The sequence below is a fragment of the Lynx canadensis genome, chromosome E1, assembly GCF_007474595.2.
Source record: "Lynx canadensis isolate LIC74 chromosome E1, mLynCan4.pri.v2, whole genome shotgun sequence".
Classification (NCBI taxonomy): domain Eukaryota; kingdom Metazoa; phylum Chordata; class Mammalia; order Carnivora; family Felidae; genus Lynx; species Lynx canadensis.
The window spans coordinates 42234126-42255163 of NC_044316.2; the positions used below are offsets into that span (position 1 = coordinate 42234126).

The 21038-nt window shown below is 50.7% G+C and overlaps 1 protein-coding gene across 1 annotated transcript; it reads right to left on the minus strand.

Annotated features, from left to right (window-relative positions):
• Nucleotides 1-37: 37 nt before the first annotated feature.
• On the minus strand, nt 38-19804 carry KIF18B (kinesin family member 18B). The gene is made up of 16 exons (XM_030296214.2): nt 19693-19804; nt 11004-11330; nt 10210-10367; nt 9806-9910; nt 9503-9613; nt 9225-9422; nt 8907-9083; nt 7926-8000; nt 7686-7786; nt 7027-7204; nt 6537-6664; nt 3512-3711; nt 2762-3290; nt 1741-1830; nt 1130-1233; nt 38-904 (listed from the first exon to the last, which is right to left on the minus strand). The coding sequence occupies exons 2-16, from the start codon at nt 11320-11322 to the stop codon at nt 798-800; spliced, it is 2580 nt and encodes an 859-aa protein (XP_030152074.1). The 5' UTR covers nt 11323-11330; nt 19693-19804; the 3' UTR covers nt 38-797.
• Between the last annotated feature and the right edge of the window lie 1234 nt (nt 19805-21038).

A 21038-nucleotide genomic window follows, 5' to 3' on the forward strand; every position in this document is an offset into this window, starting at 1 on the left:
TTGCTATCCTGTGCAGGCATATGGAAAGAAACACACACCAAGGATGGAGATGGTTTATTAATCATTATAATAAAAAAATATATCTATATCTACATGTACATATATATGTATATATGCAGAAATAAAGGATCAGAGGACATAAACTCAAGTATTAACAGCTCTTACATCTAGGTGGTAGCATCAAGGCTGAATTTCCCTTTCTTCTGTACGCTTCTTTTTACACTGAGTGTGCATCCTGTTTGCAGTAGAGTAAGAAACGATAAAGCTATCTTCATTTGGAAATCCAAACACCACTATCATCCACATCATCACTAGGATGGCAGCCCGGGGCTGGGGCTCCTGCTCTGGGCTGCAGGGATGAGGCTGACGGTGCCTCCCTCTCTCACACACCAGGGAGAGTCAGGCTGGGAGCCCCTACCGCGCCCAATCCCATCCCATCCCGTCCTCGCCCCTTCTTCATTGCACAGCGGTCATGACTGCACAGAGCCCTCTGTTAGATGGGAGGGGAGGAGCAAAGTCCCCCAAGGCCACCTGCTCGCGTGGAGAGTGTTATGAACTAGGGGAGGTAAGGTGGTTGCACCTTTAAAATAGCAACATGTTGACACTCAAGATGAATATATACAGGCTGAGAAACTGAGTATAACAAGAGATTGATAAAGAGGGCAGGTAGCAAAATGAATGGCTGGTGAGGAGTGTTAATAAAGGAAGAGGGTGTTGCCCTTAATTGCTCCGAGGTGAGGAAGGCAGGTCAGGGCTCCTGGCACAGGCGGTTCCAGGGACCACGAGGAGCTGGTGGGTCAGGACACCTTGGTGATAGAGCTCCCGGATGACAGGGTTCCCCCAATCCCCATCAGTTCCTGCTGGCTCCTCTGGTTGCCAGGGCAGCGGGGACTGGAGGGGGGTTCTGCAGGCCAGTTGGATGGGGACAGGCAGGGAGGAAGAAAGTCAGGTTCTGTCCCACTGCTCCCCACCCCCACTCTTCTCCCACTTCTCTCATCAGGGTCCCTAAAACGCTGGGAAATACCCCAGGCCTTCCTTTCACCTGGGTCTTGGCCCTCCTGTCCCCTCCTACTTCCTGTCTGCATCTCCCATTGTGGCCCAGACCATCTCTGTCCCCAGTGCCAGTCACCTGGGATTGTGAGGGGCCCAGCTGGCCTCTTCAAGGTGCTGCTGGGGAGGCGGGCGATGCGGCTGCGGCCACGGGCCACTCCCAGGGAGCGGGAGACTGAGGAACTGAGGGAGGGAGGGAAGGAAGGAAGGAAGTTAGGAAGGTCACAGCCACGCCTTGGGACTACAGGGTAGGGGTGGAGGCGTAGAGCTAGACACTAAACCTTGAGAGCAGGGGGAGGCCAAGCACCAGCTCGAGCTTCTAAGGCCAGATCTGAAGGCAGGAAGAGGCAGTGGGAAGGAGAGCTTCGTGGGGTATGTCAGGGAAGTAGAGGTGAGGGGTGGGTGATCTGGTCCCCAGATTAACCAGTGAACACTGACCGTCTCCCTCATGGAGAGGAGCCTGTAGCCTTTCACTAAAGAAGGGAGATACCCTTCCCTTCTGGTACAATCCTGTACTAGCAAGGGTCAAGGGAACCTCATTCAGTAAGAGAATCCGATGCTGGCCCTGCTCACAGGACCCCTGCTACTGGCTCCAAGGGGTCCAGAGACACAGTGGAGCCCCGTAGCTGGCTCAGCATCCGCTGCCCCGGAGAAAGCTCTGTCTCTCCCCACGTACTCCCCCAGCCTCACCTCGCAATGCGCCTCTTCTTGCGGGCTGAGCTCCCAGGGAAGGAAGATGTTGGTTTGGGGCCTTTCATGGTGAACAGGGGTACAGGTCCACTGCGGGAGGGAGGGAGGTAAAGGAAGGCAGGTCAGGAGGGAACCAGGAAAAGGTGCCAGCGCCTCCTCCCTCCAGCCCCCAGCTCGGCGGGTGGGGAGGTTGGATAAGATGACCTCTGAGGTTTCTTCCTACTTAGAGGTGGATTCCTCTCCCTGCCTCACTCGGCCTGGGCTGACAGCTGAGTGACAGGCCTGTTCTGGGAGAACATCCAGATGTCAGTTTCTGGCACGTGCAGGGAACTGGAGTTCAAACAATTTGACCCTTCCACCTGCCCGGCTGTGAGTCTGTTACCGAGAGGTGGTGCAGGCTGTAGGATGGGCAGGGGGTGTGGGCAGCCCACCGCCCTTGGCCTCACAAGTACAAGGTCAGTCTGCCATTTGTTCTTGGCTTTGGACTGTCCCGAGCTGGTCATCCTTCCCCTTTCCTGTGGGTGGAAGGTGAAGGTGAGAGCTTCATCGTCTCACTGAAAAATGGCTGAGTAAAATTTTTCTGAGGATCCCCTTCCCAGTTCCAAATGCTGGGCTGGAGGGTAGAATCCGGGGTGGAAATGGCAGGAGCACATATTTATCAGCGGGACTTGGGACTGAGACTGAGCCAGAGAGTACCAGTGACGCAGAGGGACAGAGAGGGCTAGGCCCCCTCCTTATTCCCGCTCCCTGCTGGCCGTCCCTGAGAGGGGGTCCCGTTAACTCCTTGTGGGCATGCCACAAACCAGCACAGAGCCGGCGGCTTTGAAGTATGGACAGACAAGCCAGGAAGGAGCAGCAGTCCCGGGCCTGGGGAGCGACACTGCTCAGACCAAAGGGGGAAGGACAGCAAATGTCCGGCTCTGAGAGTCAGGCTGGCTTCTACTCTTTGCAGCTCTGTTCCCTCGCCGACTCCCCATCCCTGGCCTGGAAGGATGGGAGGGAGGCTGGAAGAGAGACCCACCTGGGGATGAAGGGCTGATCCAGCCTGCTCGGCTCCTGGGGAACATTCTCCCAGCCAGTGCATTCAAGGAAACCCAGTTTTGAGGGGGGCTCCTCTGAGAGGTCAAAGGTGGCGTTGAGGTCCCGAGGGGGCAGGGCCAGAGGAGTAGAGCAGTTCTGCACGGCAGAAGGGCCCAGGGGCACCCGGCTTTTGATGACTGTGGCTGGGCAGATGCGAGGGGAGTGGCAGGAGGAGGAGGCCTTTCCCCCTCTGGGGGTGGTGGGCCCGAGTGAAGGCTGAGCCTCAGGCAGGGACCCCCTCCTCAGGCAGGGCAGGAAGGACTGGCGCTGGCGTTTGGTCCCCAGCTTCGGGGCTGGGGGGCTGTCTGGCTCTGAGGGGCTCGGTCTCCTCCTCCTCTTCTTCTCTGTGGGCCGCCGGGCTACCTGGGCTGGGGTGCGGTCAGGCCCTGGTAGGACCCCCAGAGTGTGCATGAGGCCACTCAGTCGCCTTGCCATGGTCCGGGTCACGGGGCCAGAGTATCCTGGAGACTCTGAACACAGAGAAGGCAGGTGTTACGGGGAGATCAGGGACCATCCAGAAGGAAGGAGAATTTGTAGAATTGGGGGAGACACAGGAGCCCCTAACTCCACAGGTCTGCTGGGACTCCTGTCCACCGCTGCATGACCCAGCAGCTGAGGGCCCAGCCGCCCCTCAGCACGAGCTGGGTCTTGGGGAGGGCATTGATAGAGGCAGAGCAGGGGCAAGACTCACCTGACTCTAAACGCAGCTCCAGAGGTGCCCCCCTGGCCGGGCCGGGTGTGCCTGAGGCCTCGGCTCTGGGCTCAGCTTTTTCCTCTTGTACCAGCTGCTGTAGGGTCTCGAACTCTGTGATCATGTCGGGGGTCAGCAGGTTGGCTGCTTGGAGCAGGGAGTACTGTCGCTGTGCCAGGCACAGCACCTTCAGGGCCAACCTGGAAGGGAGGGGAGGGGATCCCGCCCCTCCTCAGACCTGGCCCCACTGCTCCAGCGGTGAGGGGCACACGAGGGTGGGTCCCCTGGCTCCCTCCTGCCTTGCCCCCCACACTGGCGCGCCGGCCTCCCCACCCTCCCAGCTGTGGCTCTTGCCCCGCTACCCCCTTGCTGGAGACCAAGGCTGGTGGAGATGGTCACAAGCAAGGCAGGAGGGAGGCTTCACCCCTAAATATGCGCCCTGACAAAGACAATGACCTGGGAGGTAGGGAAAGGGCACTAAATGGCCTTGGACCAGAAGGTCTGAGTTTCCTCTCAGCTCTGCCGCTTACTAGCACTTGACCTTGAGTAAGTTCATCCACCCAAGGGCAATGTAAGGTAGCAGCAGTGAGAGCTAGGCTCAGGTCAGCCTGCCAGCTCAGATCCAGGCTCCCACACTTGCTGCTGTGGGATCTTGGAGGCACTACTTAACCTCAGTGTCCACATCCTTAAAACGGGGATAAAAAATACACCCACCTCTTAGGGTGGTTGGGAAGATGAAATGAATTATTTGGTATATAAAGTATTTAAAGAGGACTAAGCACTGTAAAGTTAACTGTGACCGGTAAAATAAAAACCTCTAGCTTGTCAGGACAAGAGGAGATGAGATTAGATATGCTGTGTTCGTCTCGGTTCTGAGAAGACCCTCGAAAACGCATTCAGTCCACTTAATGGTGGGGATCCTGAAAGAGCTGGTGTGGATCAATGCACACTTCACATGCACTGAAGGGCTATTTAAAGGGAATTATGAAGGTAATGCGATTATTGATATTGTACATTTAGATTCTTTTTTTTTTTCTTTTTTTAATTTTTTTTTCAACGTTTTTTATTTATTTTTGGGACAGAGAGAGACAGAGCATGAACAGGGGAGGGGCAGAGAGAGAGGGAGACACAGAATCGGAAACAGGCTCCAGGCTCTGAGCCATCAGCCCAGAGCCCGACGCGGGGCTCAAACCCACGGACCGTGAGATCGTGACCTGGCTGAAGTCGGACGCTTAACCGACTGCGCCACCCAGGCGCCCCGTACATTTAGATTCTAATAAAGCAAATTTCCTTCCTGTGAGGCACGCCTCTGATGAAAGAATGGACACAGTTATCTCGGTGGGGATTACTCCTGGCCAATAATTTATCCTCAGGTAGCTCTACCTGCCTGGCCATCCCTGAGCCCCCTCCTCTGCCTTCAGTGTCTGCTTGGGGAATCCAAACTCATTTTATAAAGCAGCCACCAGGCCTTTTTGAAAGAAGGCCGGATATAAATTAAAAAGGACACAGCAGAAACTCATTCTACATCTGCCTGAGCCACACATTATAAGATTAGACCACTGAGAAAAGTGAGTGTCTAGGGAGAAATGCATGGGCTTGGATGTCAGGTGACCCTGGTCTCACCCTGTCCCTCTGGCTGTGTAGCCCTGGTACCCCATCTGGCAAGTGGGGAGCTGGTCTACACCATGGGTTTCCAAATTAGGTTTCACAAAACCCATCGGAGGACATTTAAAATGGAGCTCTGCTTTATCTGTTCTACATATTAAACTTCAGCATAAGATTTCATTTGAAGAAAGGACTTTGTAGCTAAAAAAAATCCTGAAAAACCGCTGAACTGGAAAATCTAAGATCCACTCAGTGCCCTGGTGGTCTAAGATTCTAAAGTCTAAAGCCAAAGAGAAATGATTTTCTATTATCTGGTTGTTAGGGTGTTTCCAAGTATGGAGAGGATCTAGCATGTTCTGCAGCCCCTGATACATGGGGTCTTCTGTCACATTTTATTAGTGTCTGTTATTAGCCCTAAGAAGAAGGGAGAATAAAGCCTATGTTCCCCAAATCATAGCTAAGAGCGAAGCACCTTGTCGGGGACCACAAAACCAGAGGCAAAGCAGAAAGGAGAGCCCTGGCGTTCTCCCTCTTCACAGCGGGGGACGCCAGAACAGGGAAGGGACCCTGACTCATCAGTGGGAGCCCTGGGAGCCAAAGGGACATCCTGCCAGCGCATCCTGGCCACTCCAGGGCCCCGGGGAGTCAGCAGCAGGAGATAGATAATGAGCCGCTGATTATTCAGGCTGCAGCATTTTTGCTGAGTAGGGAACAGACACTCCCCAACAAGAAATAAAATTAAACAGGCCCTTCTGTCCGGAAGCTTTAAATATACTGCCTAGCGTGAAGCGTGCTGGGGAGGCAGGAGTGGGGTTGGCAGCAGCAAAGCTAAGTGGCAGGGGATTTATGGTCTAGGGGCCAAGGAAAAACACACTAGCAGCACCTCTCTATTAAGCACAGAAACAAGGGTCCAGAATCCATTTCTCTTTGGCTCTGGGTGGTGGTCTGTATTTACTTCTGAGAAGAAATAGCCCCAATCCGTTGATGAAGACACTTGATAAACGCCTGACTCGGGACGGCTGTCCATTTCTCAGCCCGCCACCCAACTTCTCTTGGCTGCTTGGTTCCTCCTTGCAGAGGACAGACGGGCAGCTCAGCCCCCAGACTGGGAAGCACAGCACTAGCCAGGCAGCCCTGCCCTAACTTGGTCCTTGCCAGCCAAATTCTGGATGGAATTTGGTGTTTTGCTCGCCAGTTATGTGGAAGAATAGAGATGACGGGTAAGTACACAGAGTAGATGATAATCTTAAGTCATTGAAAGCAGATCAGGGACAACATTGAGGGAAAAAGACTCGACTCTCAACTAGAGCAGAACCAGAGCATTGGCGACGTGCCGAACACCGGCTCCCCCCCCACCCCCGAAGGTCGGAACCCATCGCCTGCCACCCTGGACCCCGGAGAAGAACGAGAAGACACCTACTGCTTAGAACAGTCCCTGCCCAAGTTCTGTGGTGAGAGGCAGCCCGTGTCTGGCTTGGGCTGCAGGGTCAGGCCCGGGGACCTTGGCAGTGGGTGTCTGAGGGTCTGCTCTGGTACCTGGATTGGAACCTGAGGAGGAGAGGAGTCACAGGTAGAGGGGCCAGGATGGTCACCCTCCCCCACATAAGCAGATCTTAAAATCCTTCCCTCCTCCAAGGGGGGGATGAAAGAGGGGATCTTGGGCGGACTGGGTCCCAGTTGATCCTTTCTCCGTCGCAGACTCCTCCTCTCTCCCTGCTCCCCTTCTGGTAACATGCATGCTTGTCACTTCCAGACATAGGCTCTGACAGGGACGCCCCTTCCTGCACAGGATCTGAAAGCCCCTTAATGACTAACACGTAAGACATCCAGGTGGGGAGCCCAGAACTGAAGAGACTCTGTGAGCTGAGGAGGGACATTGCTTCTAACCCTCCACTAGCTCCAGGTCCTACCTCCTCGGCTGGGTTGTCTTCCTTGTCCTCTGGGGGCGGTTCCCGGTCTGGAGAGTTCCCTTCCATGACCCTCCCCACCGGGGCCTCTGGCCCCAGGCTCTCCTCTGGAAAGACTGCAGACCCTGGGTGGAGCTCTGGGGTGCAGGGCTGGCTGGGAAGACGGGACGGTGAGGGGCAGCTGGGAAGGATAAGGGGGAAAGGAGGGGACTTGAGAGGCGGGAAACAGGGTCAGGTGGGGAAAGCAGGGAGGGGTGGGGTCTCTGTGGCACCAGGTGGCAGAGAACCATAAGGGATGGATGCCTGGGTAACAAGTGGGCAGTAGCAGAGGGTGAGAGAGGGAGTTGGTGATTTCCTGGCTTAGGAAACAAGGATGCTTGTCTGTTAATTTTACCTTCTTTTAAATAGTATATGCTCCTTATACAGGCTGGGGGGTGTCACTAACTCATCTGACACAGATCATTTCTTCTATTCTTATTTTACTGAGAGGTGCTATTAGGGCTGTCTAGAATACGCTGTGTCAAATGAGAGAGCACTGGAGGTGGCGATCAGTGTCCTGGGCACTGGCTGGGAACCCTCAACCCCAGGTGGCAGCACAGAAGTTGGGGAAGGGGGGTTTTCCCTGCTGAGCTAAAGAGGGTAAGCACGGCGGCAGGACTCACGCTTGCTGGGGAGGGCCGGATCTGGGGGATTTCGGGAGGTCCTGCGGTGGCGCCTGGGCTCCCACCTCGTACATTCGGAGCTTCTCCCTCAGGGCAGCCACCTGCAATCAGAGCAACCCAGCCTCTCAGAGCCCCAGGTGAGCACAGGAGCTGAGGGGTGGGCACGGAGCCCTGGCGGCGCCCCACTGCTCATCTCTGGCGCCCTGCTTCCCGGCCAAACTCCCCAGGAGGGCTCCTCACCTCAGCCTGCAGCTGCTGGCAGATGGTGGCATACTGGCTGATGTGACAGTCCAGGCTGATCACATTACTCTTCAGCTAAGATGCGGGGCAGAGAGGGGGGCAAGGTACAAGAGAGATTTCACGTGTTCATTCAAAGCAGCTTTTAGCCACCACCTCCGATGACCAGGCACTATGCTAGGCGCTTTACTCACATTCTCAAGAATCACCCTCCCGACTGGGGAAACAGATCAAGGAAGGGCAGCAATTTGCCTGGGACCACAGCAAGAGGCAGAAGGATGCTTTTGAACCCAAGACTCCTGACTCCCTGACCAATACACTCTCACCAGGCCAGGGGCTTCCCAGCAACAGCTCCAGGAGCATCAGGGCTCCTCAGAGGAGGCAGGGACAACTCTGCTTTTATCTGTGTTACATGTTACTGTTTATGTTGTTTGGCTGAAAATATTGTCCTGCTGCTAAAAACAAGTCTGAAAAGATCATTGGCCAGCACTTGGCCACCCCCTTCCGTTGTCTCTCCCTTTTTTTTTTTTTTTAATTTTTGAAATGTTTTTTATTTTTGAGACGGAGAGAGACAGAGCGCAAGTGGAGGAGGGGCAGAGAGAGAGGGAGACACAGAATCTGAAGCAGGCTCCAGGTTCTGAGCTGTCAGCACAGAGCCAGATGCGGGACTTGAACTCACGAACTGTGAGATCATGACCTGAGCTGAAACCCAGAGTCAGACGTTTAACCAACTGAGCCACCCAGGCATCCCTTATTATTTTTTTTCAAGTCTGGAGACTGTCCTGCCTCTCCCGCAACTGGAGTCTTCCCAAGGATGGGTACTACATGGCTTCTATAGCAGACTCACCCTGAAGACTGAGCCCTGGGGACTTCTTCCCTCTGCCTTGGGGGAATACTCAGGTAGCGGAGAGAGCTGTGTGGGTCCCACCCCTTCCTCCTCCTGCACCCCCCACAACAGGTTGGCCATTTCTGGCTGCCACACACCGAGAGCTTGATCTCTTTGGCCCGGTCAGCATACTTGAGGGTGTTGTATGTGTCCTCGTAGGCCAGACTGGAGGGGCTGACGGTAGCGATCATCACTGTGCGACAGTTGCCCCCGATGGAGTCCTTGAGCAGACGGGTCAGTTTGCTGTCCCGGTAGGGCACGTGAGACTTACGGCCCTGGGGAGACAGAAGGGGGCATGGGGTGAGGTAGCTGGACTGGACGGATCCAGGCTGAGACCCAGGGCTGGAGGGAAGGAACTTTAGCTTTAGGTCCCCAGTCCCCACCCTGAGAAGGACCCCGGGTCTGTGCGGTTTTACCTTTGCGTCGGCCAGGGCGTTGAGGACGTTGATGAGGGCCAGCAGAGAACGGTTGATGTTGGCACCCTCCCGCAGCCGCTCCCCCTTCGCGTGGGTGCTAGACGCCCGCTCCGAACCAGCCAGGTCAATCAGGCTCATTTTGGCCACTTGAAGGGCCTGAGTCAGACCTGGAACCCGGTCCTGCTGCTTCACAAAGATCTGGGGGCAGATGGCAGGGGTGAGGGGGTGCTGGGCATCAGGAGCCCCAGCTTCAGGCTCCAACCCCTGACCCCTCTCACCTGGAAGATGGCATGGGAGCGGGAGGAGGTAGCATTGGCGTCAGTCGGGTGCTGCGTGCGGTTGCGGTTCCCCCTGGTCAGCATGTCCAGCAGCTGCTCAGCTGAGGTTGGCTACGGAGGAGATGCCCAGGAAGGGGGCTGCGGTCTCCCCAAACGGGGCTTCTCCCCCAACAGGGAGAGCCGCTCTTCAGAACCAGTGTCACCCCCTGGCTCCCACCACCACCCCACGATCCAGGGGATCCCCAAACTGCCTGGTGAGAGAACCCTGGGGCCAGCTCCTGCCGCCTGAGCCCAACCCCACACCTGGTGGAAGGAAAGTCCTTGCACCACCACGCCCTTGTCGGGGTCCTCACGGATGGCCAGGGGCCCCTTGGGCTCCAGGAGGTCGTGGATCTGCTCATTGTACACCTGCGGAGAAAGGAAGCAAGAGAGAGGCCTGAGGTGCAGGGCAGGGGCAGCATGACAGAACACCATGCCAGGAGTGGCACTTTGCAGGATAGTGTTAAATGGCGAGAGCAGGACGGACAGGTTTAATTCCAGTGCAGTCTCTCTCAGAGCTGCGTCTATGCTCTCTGGGCTCTCAGCGAGCCCCCATTGGCCCACTTCCTACCACCCTCTCTCCCCACTCTCTCTCCCTTCCCCCCACCTTTAGGGGTTGTGAGAACGAGGGGTGAGGCTGCCCAGGGCCTGTGAAGGAACAGCCCTACCTCCTGGTAGCTGATGAGCACCTCGAATCGCTTCTCCTCCTGGTGGGCCTCAAGCCGCCTGTACAGTTCCATGGTGGTCAGGTACATGATGCCGGGGTCCCCCTCTCTTCCCAGCATGGTGTGCGTCTTCCCAGCCCCGGTGGCCCCATAGGCAAACACTGTGGGGGACAGAGTGGGGGTAGGGTGGTGGCAGGGCCAGATCCGCCTTCCCTAGGGGTCCCCTTGTGCATTTCCACCCAGGCCAGCCCTCCCCTTCTCCCCTAGCCCCTCCCTCCGCCTCCCTGTGCACAGCTCCACTGCCACTGCCCACGCGCATCCCACCGAGTTCACACTGCGGCTTTTGAGTTCTCCATGCCTATGGCCCAGCTTCCCTGTGGGCTTGGGGCTTCCGGGGCAAAGGGGTCTCTGCTCTGAGTGAGAGCTTCTCCCTTCCCCAGTTCAGGCAGCTTCCTCTGCTGCAGGCCTGCTGTTCCTTCCCTCACATTACTAACCTCCATTCGTGATCATGCATTTGTGGGGATGATTTGTGATGAATTGTCTTCCCCCCTCTAGAACGCAAGCATGAAGGGGACAAGGAACATGTCTGTCTGATCTGCTTCTAGAGCCCAGTAGAGTGTTTCACAAAGGAGAATGAATGGAGGACCCACAGGAAATGAAAGGGCCAGAACCCTCCTCAGCAAGTGCCCAGCGGAGGGGAAGGTGGGCACATGTCAGAGGGCAGATGAAACCCTTAGAAGGAAGCAGGAAGGCCACTACCAACCAGGGCTTTTCCTCCTCGCTGCCCAGATTCTCACCTGAGCAGTTGTAGCCCTGGAGGAAGCTGTCCAGAATGCTGTGGGTGGTGTGCTGGAACACGTCCTGTTGGGTGGCCGTCTCACCAAAGACCCGGTCAAAGACAAATGTCAGGTCTTTGCCCTTCTTCTTGGGGCCATCATGGGTACTGCCCCATTTCAGGCCAAGGAAGCCCCCATTGGGCTCCTCAGGGTCAAACACCAGCACCTGGTCATCCACCACCTGAACAACAGGCCGCCGCTGACTCTCCAACTCCCGTGGGGTGGGAGGCCGGACCCGCACCACGACACGCACCTTGCTGTCCTCCACCGCCATCACCATGGCAACACCTGGGCAGGCACACAATGGAGATGAGGACCAATCTGACCTTAGGCCTGACGAGGCGCCCCCTCAGCCTTGTTGCCGGTCAAAGGCTTTCTCTCGCTCCCTCCCCAACAACTGATCTTCATCTGATACCTCAAGAGAATAAGAATTGCCAGCACCCATCAGTAAATATCTCTTTCTCACTTGAAATGCCACCTATCCAAATGACTTTAGTGCTTTCAGAGGCCCACGACTGGGCTACTATGTTCCACAAATCTGTCTACACCCGTGCCAGTGCCACAGTTTCCATCTCATTCCTTTACGGTATGCTTTTTATCTAGTAAGGCAAGAACCACCTCCCCTTCCAACCGCCCCTCCTGCCCCCATTAGTCTTTCTTTTTCATAAATGTCTTTAATTTTTTTAACATTTATTTTTGAGAGAGAGAGAGAATGCAGGGGAGGGGCAGAGAGAGAGGGAGACACAGAATCCACAGCAGGCTCCAGGCTCCGAGCTGCCAGTACAGAGCCCGATGTGGAGCTCGACTCACAGACCCTGAGATCATGACCCGAGCCAAAATCGGCTGCTTAACCGACTGCACCATCCAGGTGCCCCTTCAGAAATCTCTTAACTATTGTCCATGCATTATTGTTCTACTTGACTTTGGGAAAATGTCATCAATTCCACCCCCAACCCAGAACACAACCCCCCAAACCCTATTGGGATTACAAATTGGAATAGTATTGTTTACACATTTATTTTATGTTAAAACTTTCCATGCAAGCACATGGCTATTGCCTTTCCATTTATTCAGATATTTCTTATGTCCCTCAGTTAAGATTTTATAGGTTTTCATCTCTTCAGATAGGTTCTGTAATTGTCTTTGTAATACAATTCCCAAGTACTTTAATTGCTCTTATGAAAGGAGAACTTTCCTGCATCTCCGTTTCCAGGTGGTAATTGCTAGTGGAAGAAACACCATTGTTAACTATACATTTGCCTTCTACCCACTCCCCTTAAACTCTTACTAATTCCAATTGTTTTTATTAGAACTTACTGAGTTTTCTGAGTACATAGTTATAGATCAGAAAAAAAAATTTTTTTTTACCTTTTCTTCTCCGTGGTTACGCCAAATATTTTATTTCTTATCTATTGCATTCCCTAGAACTTACAAAACAATGTTGAATGATAATGATGATAATGGGCATCCTTGTCTTGCTCTTGATCTTAAAGGAACTAACATTTTAGTGATTCACTATTTAGAAATTAGTTTTGGGGGCGCCTGGGTGGCGCAGTCGGTTGAGCGTCCGACTTCAGCCAGGTCACGATCTCGCGGTCCGTGAGTTCGAGCCCCGCGTCGGGCTCTGGGCTGATGGCTCAGAGCCTGGAGTCTGTTTCCGATTCTGTGTCTCCCTCTCTCTCTGCCCCTCCCCCGTTCATGCTCTGTCTCTCTCTGTCCCAAAAATAAATAAACGTTGAAAAAAAAAATTAAAAAAAAAAAAAAGAAATTAGTTTTGGACAAATAGTTAATTATCATAATAGGAATTTCCTTCACTCTTTTTAACTTCAAGTTGTTATCAGGAATGTTTAGAATTTTACCTAATGATCTTTCAGCATCTCCTGATATGTTTATGTGGGTTTTTTTCTCCTTTATTTTGTTGATGTGGTAAATTTTTTGATATTATTCTTGGTATCAAACCAACCATGCATCATTGGTAAAAAAAAAAAAATCCTACCCTGGCCACACTGAAGTTTTCCTTTTTTTTTTTTTTTTTTGAGAGAGAGGGCGCAAGTGAGTGAGGAGGGGTAGAGAGAAAGGGAGAGAGAGAAAGAGAGAGAGAGAGAATCCCAAGAGGGGCAGAGAGGGAGGGAGGGAGGGAGGGAGGGAGGAAGAGAGAGAGAGAGAGAGAGAGAGAGAGAGAGAGAAGTGGGGCTAACTGAAGCAGGGTTCATGCTCACCAGAAACAGGTCTCATGCTCACTAGATGAGGGGCTTGAACTCAGGAACCGTGAGATCATGACCTGCGCTGAAGTCAGATGCTTAATGGACTGAGCCACCCAGGCGCCCCAGAAGTTTTCCATTTTTTAAAATTAATTAATTAATTAATTAATTAATTAAGTTATTTATTTATTTTGAGAGAGAGAGAGAGAGAGAGAGAATGAGTGGAGAAAGGGCAGAGAGAGAGGGAAAAAGAGAATCTTAAGCAGGCTCCATGCCCAGCATGGAGCCCAATGCAGGGCTTGATCTCACCACCACGAGATCATGACCTAAGCTGAAATCAAGGGTTGGACACTGAACAAATTGAGTCACCTAGGCGCCCCTGAGGTTTTCCATTTTTAAATGGCTGAATGTGTCAACCTTCTTTTTTTTATGGTTTTATGTCATATTTAAGAAGATACTCCTTCCCTGAGGTAATTTTCTTATATTTCCATCTCATACTTTTTCTTTCTTACATTTAGCTCTTTATCCAGACAGAATTAATTTTTTTGTGAATGAGGTTTCTAAATATCTTTTCTTTCTTTCTTTCAATGTTCGTCTATTTGAGAGAAAAAGAGCACGCATGTGCGTGTGCATGAGCAGGAGCGGGGCAGAGAGAGAGAGGGAGAGAGAGAATCCCAAGGAGGCCCCACACTGTCAGTGAAGAGCCCAACGTGGGGCTTGATCTTACAAATCGTGAGATCATAACCGGAGCCAACATCAAGAATCAGACACTTAACTGACTGAACCACCCAGGAGCCCCTCTAAATATCTTTTCTTTCCAAATGGTAAGCAATTATACCAAGACCATTTATTCAATGGTGCATTCTTTCCCTACCAATTTGAAATGCCACATTTAACATAACTATATTCTCAAATGAACATGAATTTATTTCTGGGCTCTCTATTCTCCTCTACTGATAGGTTCCTCCTGCAGTAACTTGTAATTGCAGTGGTTCCATTACACACATCACCTTTGTTCTTTTCTTGGCTATTCTTGGGCATCTTGTCTTGCAGATGATTTTGGAATCAGCTTACAGAGTTTTATGAAAACACCTGCTAAGATTTTAATTGGGACTACTTTGAATTTATAAATTAGGGGTGCCTGTGTGGCTCAGTCAGTTGAGCATCCGACTTTGGCTCAGGTCATGATCTCACGGTTCGTGGATTCGAGCCCCGCGTCAGGCTCTGTGCTGACAGCTCAGAGCCTGGAGCCTGTTTCAGATTCTGTGTCTCCCTTTCTGTCTCTGACCCTGTCCCGTTCATGCTGTGTCTCTCTCTGTCTCAAAAATAAATAAATGTTAAAAAAAAAAATTAAAATTGCATTTTCAGGGGCGATTGGCTGGCTCAGTTGGTGGAGTATCCAACTCTTGATCTCAGGGTTGTAGAGATTATTTAAAAATAAAATCTTTGGGGCGCCTGGCTGACTCAGTTGGTAGAGCATGAAACTCTTGATTCAGGGTTGTTAGTTTGAGCTTCATGCTGGGTGTGGAGCCTACTTAAAATATAAATAAATAAATAAATAAATAAATAAATAAATAAAATCTTTAAAAATAAATATATCAAAATAAAAAATAAATAAAATTGCATTCTCTATTTTTTTCTCCCAGAATATGGGAAAGCAACTCCTTTCTGGATGCAGATCTTGTATCTGGCCACATTACTGATTTCTCTAATAGACTGTCATTGATTCTCTTAGGTTTTTCAATTAAATGATGATATAGTTTGCAAAAAATGAAAGTTACTTTCTATTTTTAGCTCTACTATATTTAGTTCCCTACCCTCCACTGTCCATTAGGAATGGACATTACATTTTATCAAATGCTTTTTTTTGCGCAGCCTGGATGATAACAGTGTTTCTCCTTTTTTTTTTTCTTTTTTTTTTTTTTTTTGGTAGCTCTACACCCAACATGGGGCTTGAACTCACAACCCCCAGGTCAAGAGTCTCATGCTCCACCGACTGAGCCAGCCAGGTGCCCCATTCTTTAATCTGTTAATACAGGGGATGGCATAGACAGATTTCCTAATGTTGACCCGGTAATAATTTCAAACATTTATTTGTCTATTCCCTCTTGATTTCACCTCACATCTCTCTCTGCTTTTTTCATTCTCCTTCAAGCCAGCCTACCAAGGGTAGAGATGGAATTTCTGGAATGCAGGAGTCACGGATATCCTGGAAAAGTTCAGCCTACCTCTAGGGATATATTAACAGGGTTTAGGAACAGGGGCTGTTTCTGGGGGATATGAATAGATGAATGCTTTCCCAGGAAAGACTAGGTCCTACTGACAGGAAAGAAAAGTGAGATTTCTCCCTAATACTCCAGTAAATTACTCAGTTTTTCCTTTGGGAATGAAGCAGAATTGAGCTGATTTGAAACTCTCAGTCCCTATCCCCACACTTTGTAATTTCTTCCCCACACAAAACAAGGGAAAGATATCAACCAATAATAATCTTGTTACACTGTATAGTTCTTTTCCTGTCCCAGCAATCAGACTGCCATTGTAAACATAAGAGCTAAATGCTCACTATGCAGGGGCTGTTTGAAGCACCTTATGGATACCATCTCCTTTCATCTCCATTGCAATCCCACAAGATAGATACTATTATTATACTCATTTTTCAGTGAGAAAATTGAGACAGAGAGGGTTAAGCAACTTGCCCAAGATCCCAAGGCTAGTAAGTGATGGAGCTTGGTTCCAGCCCAGGCAGTCTGACTACACTGCCTTATAATGATATTATATATTATGCTCTCATGATCACATTGTTGTAATTGTCCCATATGTTTATATAATAATTATAATCCCTTTTATGTAACCAGCATTATGTATTCTGCAAGCACTTTCAGATATATGGACTGTACCTAATTTTCAACACTCGGAGAGGGTTCCTGTCTCCCATCCTTGCATTCCTGCCCCCAGGGAGCCCTACTCTTATACCCAGGGAAGAAAAGGCAGAGGGTACCTGGCCCTACCATCTAGGTCTACACTGGCTGCCTTAATGGCAGTCCCAGCCCCCCACCAGGAGGGTTTTAGCTGAGGAGGAGCCACAAAGCAGCCTAACATTCTAAGCAGGAAATTAAAAAGGGCACTGGCAACGGAGTGCACATAACCTTTACAGTTCTCTCCTCTCTGCCTCCTGAGGGCCAGTGAGGCAGACTGTTTGCCTAATGAGATGTTTTCCTTCTTCCTGAGACTGTGCTGGGGGCACAGGCTAGGGGGTATGGTGACACTTGGCATGGCTGCACCTAGGACGTCTGGGTCCTGGTCTCCGCTCTGCAGCTGACTGGTGGGGAGGTCTTTCCAGCCATACCACATCAATGTCGTCAACGTCGCATCAGCTTCCCCCTTCGAGAGCCAGAGAGAACAGCTACTGATCTGCTCCCACCCCAGGGGGATGGGGAGATTAATGAGAGAACGTTTGTCAAGTTTGCTTTGATCCTCGGTTGGAAAGAGCATTTCAGCCCAAAGTACAAGGGAGATGATTCTTTAATAAGATCTTCAGGGTTCTGAGCCAGCCACAGTCACGTCCTGTTTCTAACCCAGGGCAGCTCATTAAAACCCAGAGGCTAGTTCACTGCCGAGCTGGGGCTGGGAAGCCAAGATTCAGTTGTTTTCAGGGTAGGCTCCTCGCCCACCCTCATAGGGACAGGCCAAAAAAGAACAAACTCCTTAGAAGCCCCTGGAGAATTTCTGAGGACTTGAGGGGATCTGGCTGCAGACATCGGGAGCTGGGAAGGCAGAGAAGGTGCCTAGCCCTTGGACATTCTATTTTCATAGGGGTTGCTGTAATCCCCTGCATCACTCCCTTACATCTCTCACATGTCTCTTTCTTTCTTTCTTTCTTTCTTTCTTTCTTTCTTTCTTTCTTTCTTTCTTTCTTTCTTTCTTTCAAACTTATTTATTTTGAGAGAGTGAGAGAGCGCACATGCATTAGTGGGAGAGGGGTGGAAAGAGAGAATCCCAAGCAGGAGCCTGACGTGGGGCTCGATTTCACAAACCGGAGATCATGACCTGAGCTGAGATCAAGAGTCAGATGCTTAACCAACTGAGCCACCCAGGGGGCTCATCACACGTGTGTTTCTTGTCCTCAAGCTTCAAGAGAGCAGGACCCTCTTCTGATACAGTCTGTGCATCAGGTCCAGATACGTAGGCACCAGGTCCGGCATGCAGTGGATGGATAAGAGCCAGAGAAGAGTAGGGTCTGAATCCAAAAGTTTAAGAATAACTACTATTATAGCTAACATTTATTGAGCACATAACTATGTATCAGACACTATGCTAACCGCTTTTCAAATGGTGTCATTAACTGTCACAACAATCTCATTCTGTGGCTGTTGATACAATTGTTATAATCCTACTCTACAAGGGAAACTGAGACTCCGGAAGGAACTAGTCACATCAATGGTAAGTGGCAAGGCCAGAATTTGACCTTGTTCTGACTGTCACCAGAGGCATTCTGTTTCATCCTAGACTAGTCTGTTCCATAGCTGGCTTTTGCAATTCCCATCTCCCCTTACTTTGGTACCCACAGGGCAACATCTAAAGACCACTGGTTCTTTCTATCGGTAGTCGATCAGAGGAAGGAGCTGTTTTATTTTGGTTTAAAAAAAAAATTTTTTTTTTAACGTTTATTTATTTTTGAGACAGAGAGAAACAGAGCATGAACGGGGGAGAGTCAGAGAGAGAGGGAGACACAGAATCTGAAACAGGCTCCAGGCTTGACCCATCAGTCCAGAGCCCGACGTGGGGCTCGAACTCACAGACCGCGAGATCGTGACATGAGTCGAAGTCGGACGTTTAACCGACTGAGCCACCCAGGCGCCCCATGATGTATTTTTTAATATACATTTCTGACTTCTGATGGCTAATATTTTCTTTGAGATTTTAACAACTACATTTACAAAAAAGATTGGTAATTTTGTCTCAATTCTGGTATCACAAAATAGACTGGAAATGTTTTCTCTTTTTTTAAGGGGAGTTTGTAGATTAGAATTTTTCTTCTAATTGCTCATAAATTTCTGGTGGAATTTGGTGGGTTTTTCTTTTTTCTTAATGGGTAGATTTGAAACTAATTCAATTCCTCAATGGACCTAAGTGTGTTAAAAATTTCCATAATTTCTTGAAAAATAAAAACAAAACATTAAAAAAAATTTTTTAAAGGAGTGCCTGTGTGGCTCAGTCAGTTAAGCGTCTGACTTCAGCTCAGGTCATCACCTTGCAGTCCATGAGTTTGAGCCCCAAATAGGGCTCTGTGCTGACAGCTTGGAGCCTGGAGCCTGCTTCAGATTCTGTGTGTGTGTGTGTGTGTGTGTGTGTGTGTGTGTGTCTGCCCTTCCCCCACTTGCATTGTCTCTCTCTCTCTCACTCTCTCTCAAAAATTAAAAATAAAACATTAAAAAAAATTTCCCATAACTTCTTGAGTCAGTTTTGCTAAGTTGTTTTTTTTTCCTAGAAAATTGTCCAAAAGCATTGTTAAAAGGGTGTTCCATTGAAGTCTCTCTCTTTAATGTCTCAGTAACTGAAGTTATGCTCCTGTTTTCATTCCTAAGATCATTTTTCTTTATTTTTTAAGTTTTATTTACGTAAGTAATCTCTACACCCAACGTGGGGCTCGAACTCACCACCCAGAGATCAGGAGTCACATGCTCTTCTGACTGAGCCAGCCAGTCGCCCCCCCAAAATCATTTTTCTATTTCTTTTCCTTACATCTTAATCAATATTGACAGAGGTTTGGCCTTTTTACTAGTCTTTGCAAGATACAGCTTTGGTTAAGTTAATCTCTATTACATAGTAAAATTCTATTTCATTAATTTCTGCTAACTCCTTTTAAAAATTTTTCTACACATGTATTCTGTTGTCCTGTTCTATCTTAAGGGGTCAAAAGTGCCAAAGCTAAGAGGAGAGGCATCCTAGGAGCAGTGGCAGAAGGCATGGTTTTCTGTCATACAGATATTTTATTCCTTCCTTTACTCAATCAAATATTTACTGACTGCCCCAGTAACTAATTTACGGCCGCTGGCACAGCTCTGCAATCAGTTCTTCCGTATAGATGTGCGGAGAGGGTCTTAGCTACTCCACACAGACGTGCAAGGGTCCCAGGTCTCCAGATTTAGTGAGCAGAAGGACCTTTCACAGAGCGGATGCACAGAGGGCCGGGCCCCGTGCTGCTGTGTCGACCCCGTCCAGGTCCTGTACAAATGAGCAGAGGGATCCCGATCTCCACGCAGTTGTGGAAGGAAGCACTCTGTTCCCCCCACCGCGCCCCGTCCCGTTCGGAGGGAGCCACCCAGAACCTGCTGGGTCTCCACGCTGCACCTTTGGGTCTGGCGCAAAAGCTGCTTCCGCCCTGAGCGGCTGGGTCGGCCTGAGCGCTGGAGTCCGCGGGGCCGACCCCGCCGTGGGCCAGAGCTTACCCTTCCTCGGTTCCCCGTCGCTGGTGTCTCCGCTCACAGCCGGGTCCGCCGCAGCCGTGAGCCCCGGACCACCGGAGAGCTCACCCCACACACTCGCCACCCGCGCCAACCTTCGCCCCGCGCCGCGCGTTCAAATTAGCCGGGCCGGCTCATCCGCGCTTCCCATTGGTCACCGTCCGGATCGTTGATTGGCTGTTTCCTAAGTAACAAAGTACAGCGCTGAAGTGTCAACTGTGCGCTTGCGCACTTCCCCTTACTGCCTGCTGGTTTTGAGGCAGCGTCTCCGACTATGGCCGCACCAGACGGGGAGAAACCTGTGTGGACCTGGGGTACCAGGGAACCGCGGCCTACGCTGCCGTCCCTGGGACTGGGTTCATCACCACGTGCAACAACCAGATATCAAGCACGTTTTCAAACCTTTTTCTGTGGGCCACGATGGCATCTACCGATCCAAGAGGGACTTTATAGCCACTGTCCAGGGTCTCTTCTCACTCCGCGACCATCCCAAGAATGAACTTCGAGAACAGCCTTGATACGGAAAAGCCGGTGGAGACAGAAAATGGCAATTCCACCCTTTTGACTTTGACAGCGTCAGGAATAGCATGGACTGGTGGTTGAATACGAGGCTCGGCCCCTTAGGGCACCGCTGGGCAGCACTGTCTCCATCCTTCATAATCGCCAGCTGCTTGGCTTCTGGTGGGCCAGCCTCATGCTGCTCCTCAATACTGGAGGTTGTGGAGGTCAGAGAGAGAGAGCGAGCCCTGCACTGAAATCAGGAAGCCCGATTCCAATCACTAGTGACTGAATCACCAATTAGTGCTGAGACTTTGGAAGTCATGGCTGCTCTCTGAGTGTCCGTTTCCTCGTCTATAAAATGGGGTAAATACCCTGTCCTTCCTACTCACCTAACACAGCATGGATGTGAAAGCCCTCCAAACCCCTAGCATTTGTAAGGGGACAGCTTTGTATGAATCTGATTAGGATGAAACAGGTGATGCCTGCCTGGAGCCAATTGCTGACCAGTTTCATTAACCCGATCGGTCCCCACCCTGGGACAATGAGAAGGTCTGAGGCATCCAAAAGAGCAGGAGGCAAAATTCCCTCAGTGGGCCTGACATCAAGATGGTAGAGTCACTATTTAACACCTGGTTTGTTTGACCCAAACTCTTCAATCACCTACCTGGACCTCCATTGCCTGTTCTACAAATGGGATAGCATTGCTGTTTTGGTGAGAGTAACATGAGAAAACGATACAAAGTGCTGTCACTGTAAAGCTACAAGAAAACCAGGGTATTCTTGCCATCTGCACTACCCAGGAGAAATACAACTCCTAAAGCATGGCTTCC